Source organism: Colossoma macropomum, unplaced genomic scaffold (genome assembly GCF_904425465.1).
Source record: "Colossoma macropomum unplaced genomic scaffold, Colossoma_macropomum, whole genome shotgun sequence".
NCBI classification, from domain to species: domain Eukaryota; kingdom Metazoa; phylum Chordata; class Actinopteri; order Characiformes; family Serrasalmidae; genus Colossoma; species Colossoma macropomum.
This window is the reverse complement of record NW_023494791.1, coordinates 26,299,123-26,307,386: the sequence shown is the minus strand read 5'-3', so window position 1 is coordinate 26,307,386 and position 8,264 is coordinate 26,299,123. Positions and strand designations below refer to the sequence as shown.

General features: G+C 40.4%; 1 protein-coding gene across 1 annotated transcript; it reads left to right on the top strand.

Annotated features, from left to right (window-relative positions):
• Positions 1–1,501: 1,501 nt before the first annotated feature.
• On the top strand, positions 1,502–5,757 carry LOC118810683. Its single transcript, XM_036574648.1, has 5 exons — positions 1,502–1,580; positions 2,776–3,082; positions 3,848–3,950; positions 4,129–4,424; positions 4,543–5,757. Exons 2-5 carry the CDS (start codon positions 2,831–2,833, stop codon positions 5,641–5,643), a joined length of 1,752 nt encoding a protein of 583 aa, XP_036430541.1. The 5' UTR covers positions 1,502–1,580; positions 2,776–2,830; the 3' UTR covers positions 5,644–5,757.
• The last annotated feature ends 2,507 nt before the right edge of the window (positions 5,758–8,264 follow it).

The window sequence follows — 8,264 nt, the reverse complement described above, 5'->3', positions numbered from 1 at the left end:
GAACTCGGGGCACAAACTTAAAGGACGTTTTGCCTAAAATAAGTGCTGTGGTTCCTTAGAATTTAAATAACTTGAATTTAAGTGCATTAAATTTTCTTCAGTGGCAGCATAATTATGTGGATTGTTCTGTTTGTTGAGTACATTTTTGTACATTCATGAACAGTTACTGTTTATTTGCTTAATTTAACAATGAAAAAAAGAAAACATAAAATATGGCCTGTGCAAAACTTTTTGTGCATTTTATATTTAATTTGATACAATATAAACTCACAAAAATTAAATAGGAATTGTGCACTAAAATTTGCAGAACAATTGCCTATTTAAGTGTATTCCCTGTAGAGGGTGTGTTCGCTTATAATTACTTTTGCAGATGCCTGTATACTTGTGTTTTATTTCCAACTAAACAACTAAACCTCAACCATCTCTGTGTGTTTTCGAATTACTGGGTTGTAGCCACAGTGTGCTGTTTGGCAAGTGGGTGAATCTAATGTATATACACACTGAGTTGCCAGTTTATTAGGTATGACCATGTATCTACACTCATTGGTCATTATTTCAGACAGACCTACCATCCATTTCCAGTTATAGGTGTGCAATAACTGACTGTATCCTATCTATTGCTGCACAATTTATCAGCCCCCCTCCACCATTACTGAAAAGAGACCACCACAGGATCACCACACACACACATCTTCTAAGCCGCTTATCCTTCTGGGCCGCGGGGGGAGCTGGAGCCTATCCCAGCAGTCATTGGGTGGAAGGCAAAATCCCTGGACAGGTCACCAGTCCATCGCAAGGCAGGATCACCAGTGACCAAATATTATTTGAGTGTTGGACCATTCTCAGCACAGCAATGATAGCAGCATGGTATTGACCTGGTAGTGTGTGGGAGGGCTGGTATGAGTGTATTAGGCACAGTATTGTTGCTGCAGTTTTTACACACGGTGTACACTTACTTAGACACACTTTGTTGGTCCACCTTGTATGACTGCTGATGTATTTACTTGACAGAAAATCCAGACTGCATTTTAAAATTACATTTTTAAAGTTAGTGTTTTGAAGTTCAAATAGATTTTAGCCAAGAAAAAATCACATTACTGAAAGTACTTTTAAGACACATCACATGGTATATGGTATATGACACATCATATATATATATATATATATAGTGTTTGACTGCCACACCGTAAAGTTACAATATTACTTATTACAATATTATTTTTTAATTCGCCGCAGACGAAGCCGAAGTGTGGAGCGTAGACTGTTTAGATTTAGATGTAAGCTGGAGTTTTAGTGCTCTTTAGTCCCAACTAGATAAAAATAGAGTACTTTAAACAAATGTTGCAATTTTGCATCAGACTGTGTCCGATGATTAAACACTGCTAGACGACTAATAGTTTTATTAGTAAAAACTAATTTGGTTGCAAACTTTCTCCTGCATGGAACCAAACACGCAGTGAGTGTTTCTATCCGGGTCCTTCAAGTCACGCAGCTCTGTCCCGTTGGAAAACTGGAGCCGGAGAGGACCGTAACAACAAGACGGAGTCAGTCACAGAAAAAACACTCTGTTTGCATTTAAGGTCAGTCATTTGGGACATTTGTCTGTCTGGTCATATACACCATAAGCAGTGTGTGCGGTCGTGTCCGCTGTGAAGCTGATAGTTGTGATCTGAGAGTTGGGAATTAATGAATAGCGGTTTAACAAATCGGCGCCTTCTCTCCACTCACGGATCACAGCGGTGGCTAGTAAACGTGGTAAATATAGGGAAATAAAGTGGCCCGTATGTAGTGCAACATCAGGAGATAACATTTATTAACAGCTTGTATAGCTATAACTGCTACTTTACACATCCAGACCAACCTCCGATTTAATGCTAAGAAGAGTAAATTATACAGTAAATACAAATCTCGCCGTGGTCTCTCCGAGCCTGCTAACGGTTAGGTTGTCGATACCGAATCATCGATACTTTCGATCGTGTCGTTTTCTTCGATTCTCACACGAAAATAGATATATAAGCTATATATAAAAGTATCTCATTTTATAAACCGGTTTAATGCTGAAGTGTGAATCTGATTTGGTGAGTTTCTCTAGAACTGAGCATTTCAAACCACTCTTTACATCTTACGCTTTTTGAAAAATCGGTGCAGTTCCCTGTTTTATTATGATGTTGCCTCATTACTTACTGTTTAGAGTACTTGTTTTGATGATTTGGCATAATAGAGGTCACATAAAAGAGGCCTGCACTTTGTGTTTTATGTTTATGTCCAGAAATAACTATTTGAAGCTGTCATGAAATATTTTACAGGGATTAATTGGATATTCAAACAAGGCAAGTATAGTTGAAAAAAACAGATTATATTGTATTTTTATTTACCCAACATGCAATATATAATCAAGAATGTCAGAACATAATTAGCAGATATTGCATCTAAGGCAACGGTCACTGATCTCACGTTCATTGAAATGGCAAATCTAAGCAGAGCTGTAAATTAAAATATTTTACATAAAAATGTCTGATTTTACTGTGGAAATCAGAAAGACTTCCCTGTCTTACGTGTACTTAAATGTATTGTAATGGAGTGGGATGAGCTTTGGTATTACTTTGTATTAGATAAAACGATGTTGCATGATGATGTCCATCCCTAGAGGAGATTTTAATAGTTCTCCAACAAAACTTAATTTAACTGACTTCTTGCAAACTCTCTGGTTACATTTATTATTATTTTTTTGTTTTTATTTATTCCAGCATATAACTACGTAACTTTGTTTTACAGAAAGTGGATATCCTCCTTTCTTCTCTGCTAAGCTGTCTTTTATTCGTCCAATACCATGGAGGTGGAGGACCCCATAACTGCCAAATTTCAGACTCTTGTTGAGTCACTCATGGCAAAAACAACCTCAGAGATTGTGAAGGTTTTTGCTGAGGTGCTCTTGGAAATAAGGCTGGAGATTTCCCAAAGCTGGAGCAGAATTGATGAGCTTAAGCTGGAAGAGAGCGAGGAGCAGAGCACAGAGGACCTTTTCAGAAGTGAAGCAACTGTCAACTTTAAAAGAGAAATGGAGGAGGTGCTCGTGTCAGATGTGAGATATAGAAACAAAATTTGATTTATCTCTGTTTCATAGTGATAGCAGGGTTAGACAGACAATTGCTGTCCCTTCTTTCATCCCTTCATCATCCTGTAATAACTTTACAGATTTTGATACAAAATGACAGTCTGTATCTTTCTTTCATCCTTCCACTGCCTCAGGAAAACATATTGATTTTGCGACACACAAACCCACATAAAAAGGACATAAGTGTTTGTCATATTGATAGCAGGGTTAGACAGATACGTGCTCTGATTTCCATCACCCATCTGTCCTCCAACTAGAACCCACTGATACCTTCAGTTTTCAAGATACAGCCACCAAACTTTGTCTAAAAGCTGTTTGTTTCGTTTTATCATTGCTATTCTTCTATTCTTCTCTCCATCATCTCATAGAAACGATTTGTTTTTAATTTGTCACATTGGAGCAACATTCATCAAATCCAATAGAAAAAAATCACCCAAATGACATGACTGTATTTCATATTGATATGACACTAACATGCCTCCATTACATAAAACCTATGAATTGCAACACTCCTCAAATCTGCAAACTAGACAGCTCCCTTGTTCTTACTTTCCACATATTTTATGTGTGTAGGACATAATTGCTTGCTATATTTTATTTTGTTGTAATTTTAGTAATAAAAACCCAGAGCCGATGAAACAGCACTGCATCTGCCTCGAGAGATGTACATTTATAATATACACATGTTTTAGTGCAGTGTTGTTTGAAAGCTTCTTTTTTCCTTCCCTGTAGGATGTAGCGCAAATGCCTAGAGATACCACCACTGAGAACACAGGCATCACACAGAGCAGTGTGGTGATCCATGAGTCAGAAACTTCACAGACCACACCATCTGGTAAAGCTTAAAGATTCAAGTGCCAATTGATGATGGCTTCACCATGCTTATCATTACTTAAAGTGTTTGATGTCATATTTTCATAACCCAAAAAAGTGTTGTGAACATATATCTGCTTTTAAATTTTATGATTAATATTAAATATAAAAAAATGTTTTTATGCTTTCATATTTTACAGATACATCTGATAATAACCAGTCTGTAAATAGTCCAAACCAAACTCAAGGGGGCCAAGTGTCCCGGACAGTAGTTAAACGTAAAAGAGGTCGTCCAGCTATATCACCCAGAGTCACAGAGCATCAAAAATCAACGGTCGAAGTTGTGTCAAAGTCTCCACTTCAGGCTATTTCTATGGTCAGTCCTCTGCAACCTTCTTGCAGCTCCTCCACCCTGGCCTCTGCCTCCCCCAACACAGAGGCTCTGGCTTTAAACACAGACTTTCTTGCTGCAGAAGATATCCAGGATGAGGAGACAGTAAGGCTAGTTTATACAACATTGTGCCCAGTTTCTGTAGATTGTATAGACAATACAAATAGGTGTAATTTGTGAGATCAAAAGTTCTATTAAATGACATTTATTTCCATTTGTGTAGGCTGTCGACGAAAAGGGCATTCCTGGTTTTCACCATGTGGAAAGACTAGCTGAGTACCTAGTGGAACTGCGAAATCTGACTACCATGACCCTGACAAATCAGCAAGCCAGCATGATCATTGACCTGTGGCAGAATCTGGACACCTGGGATAAGCAGCGGATAGTTTCTGTTGCTCAGAACCAGGGCAGGTTGTTGACTAACCATTTCCAGTCACCAGAAAAAGAGGCCACTTTCACACCAGGTTTGGAGAGCACAACAAAACGTGACCTAGGAGCAAGTGTCTCATCAGCACAGCGGCCTGACTGCTGCCGCTTGTTAGAAGCCATTTTTGTCAGGCTCTGTGATATCCACTGCAGTCCCCAGAAAAAACATGAGGGAACGCTTACACAATGGACATCAATTCTGCAAGATTATAGAAAGATCAGAGGGCTTGTGTTGGGGAACAGTGCAGTAATACAAGGTACATCCCTGCAGTTAGTAGATGTGAATCAGAACTCATTGATTCAGTGGCACAATCACCGCATAAAAGACCAGGGTTTGACTGTATTGCTCAAGGAGGACCATGCTCCATCACTACCAGAAGTTGAGGACCCACTTGTGCAGGCCAGACTTCTTCCAGTAGAACCCACCCAACACCAGTCATTGGCACAAGACTATATGCCTCCAGAAAGTATAGCAGGACATCCCAGACTAAAGGGAAGGGATATAGGTGAACCACCAGCAATTAGGCCAAAGCTGTCTACACAGAGGGAGCTGTTTGGGCCAGCTCCAAAACCTGCGCAGTACTTGCAAGTGGTGCCACACATTTCAGTCAGGGCAGCACCAGTGTTGCAGGCATTGCATGTGCTCCAGCCAATGCCCACTTTTGTCTGTGCCCCACCTCAGAACACCATACAACAATGTGCTACCCAGGACCCTCCCCAGCCCCGCCAGAAACGTGCCTACAACAGAGTAGTGCAGGGAAACACCTGTAAAAAATGCGGCCAGTTTCGCTCAGCAGTCACTGGTCATAGCCAGTACAAAGGAATTGTTTACTGCCCTCAAACTGAAACACTGGACAAAAAACAGTGGTTGGAAAAGATGAGAAAAAAATGTAAATAGTTTTTTTTGTTGTTTTGTTTTTGTCAGAGTAAATAGTAGGTTGTAAATAATTTTAATATCTGCTAATATCTGCTTATTCATATGTTGTCATTTTGTATAAATGACAATAAAGCCTCTGAAATCAAATATTCTGCTGGGTTCTTTTGTCAGTAGTTGACCCACTTTATGATTAAACTTACACATCATAATACATGACATAGAACACTAGAAGTCAACATTAGCCAATTTATTAGAGACACCTACCATACAGGTGCTCTTTGGAGTGAAAGGAATGAGAATTGTCTCCTGATTATTGTGTGAGTATGTACTTTTTGCTTGGTAATCTTGTTAACCTGTGCATTTTTTTACAATCATAGAGTCACCATCGTCTTTATGTTACTGTCCGATAATTGCATATGAATCTTTTCCTTGCTCCAAAACTGTAGGAATAGGTATTGTTAGATTACTTTTTGGCTTCTTTTGTTTTCTGGAACTTTGGAGGCTTGAAGGTTGATCCTTCAGAGGGTTGTTGTGCTTGAGATAAGGTTTCGCTTATGCCCATCTTTAGACTATCAAGAGACTAGCCACGCTTACATGCAGCCTAATAATCCGACTAATAGCTCAATCAGAATGCGTCCATGTCCGATTGAGTCCATTCGGAATACCATTTCTATCCGGTTGAACGAGGTGGGTAATCCTGTAAATAATACGTTAAATAGCAGAATAATAACCGTGTAAAGGCCTGTATCCGATTACATTCCCAATGGGAACGCGTAAGTATCTTCTGCGCATGTGCGTTCGCGTCATAGCGAAAGTTTTAAAACGTTTGGCGTGGCGGGAACAGAAACTGGTCTTCAGAGGAGACGAAGGTTACGCTTTGAACTTGAAAAGACGGAGGTGGGACTAAAGTCCGGCTTATGTGTCTCGGAACATGACGTCTTCCTCTCGCCGCTTCCTTAATAAGTACATGTGAAGTACGTTTTTCTGAGTCTGCCATAATTTCAAAGCCATTAAAAACACAAGCGCGCCAACTGAAAACTCGTCTCTGACAGGACCTCACGTGATGCTTGCTGTCATGGTAACGTTTGCACTAAGTGGTACTCTACGCATGTGCGTCATTTTGGATCTGATTACTTGTACTGCGCATGTAAACGGAGATTTTCCATCAGATTGTTGAGTAGAGTGCATATAAACACCGCAGTCGTAATCTGTAATCGTAATGAATTCAGTCGGATTGGCAAAAATAGCCACTGTGCCACCAAGATCATGAAACTGGATGAAAGTAAATTTGTGGAGATTATTCAAGGATGTTCGCCTGCCCTGTGAGGAACTGGCGGCCTGTCCAGGATGTTTCCAATGAGCGCTGGGATAGGTTTCCAGGATTTTTAAACACTGTGGGCACTTGCCACTTTATTAGACAGTTACCTTGTTGGAACAGCTTGTAGGTCCGCAGGTAGAGACTATGGCTCATCTTTTTCCATGCACAATTTTGTTAGTCATCCTCTAGACCACAGCTTCACAACCTTGGTCCTGGAGTACCCCCTGCCCTGCACAGTGTGCAATGTTAGTATCACTGCTGAGCTAAGAATGGTTTACAACCCCAATAATATCTGTTTAGTAGTGGTCCTGTGGTGGTCCCTTTCCAATGATGGATGGTTTGGGTTGTTCATAAATTATGCAGTAACAAATAGGCTACAATCAAGCACACTAACTGTACATGAAAAATGTAGGCGATAAAGTAGCCAATGGGTGTAGGTGCAAGGTAGGTGTGTTAAACTGGCAATTCTGTGCTGCTAATCCGCAGCTGATAATCAAAGTATGGCACCAGGGGACTGTGGTGGGTAAATGGATAATGGATTTTCAGGATGTGTGTATATACACTTGCCGAGCAATTTATTAGGAACACCTGTACATCTACTCATTTATGCAATTATGTAATCAGCCAATTGTGTCGCAGCACTGCTGTGCATTAAATCAGATTTAGGACCAGCAGCTTCAGGTAATGTTCACATCAACCATCAGAATGGGGAAAAAATTTGACCTCAGTGATTTTGACCATGGCATGATTGTTGTTGCCAGACAAGCTGGTTTGAGTATTTCTATAACTGCTGATCCCCTAGGTTTTTCACACACAACAGACTCTCTTTCCTCAGAATGGCGCAATAAAGACATCCAGTAAGCGGTAGTTCTGTGGACGGAAATGCCTTGTTGGTGAGAGAGGTCAATGGGGAATGACCAGACTGGTTTGAGCTAACAGAAAGACTATAGTAACTCAGATAGCCACTCTGTACAATTGTGGTGAGCAGAAAAGACACATTTAACATCAAACCTTGAGGTGGATGGGCTACAACAGCAGAAGATCACATCAGGTTCCGCTTCTGTCAGCTAAGAAGAGAGAGCTGAGGCTGCCGTGGGCACAGGCTCAGCAAACTGGACTGCTTAAGGCTGGAAAAATGTAGCCTGGTCTGATGACTCTCAATTTCTGCTGAGGTTAGAATTTGGCAGCATGAGTCCATGGACTCAACTTGCCTTGTGTTGGCTGTGTAGGCTGGTGGAGGTGGTGCAATGGTGTGGGGAATGTTTTCTTGGCACACTTTGGGCCTGTTAAGCAATCATAATTAATCAATCATTAATTATTCATC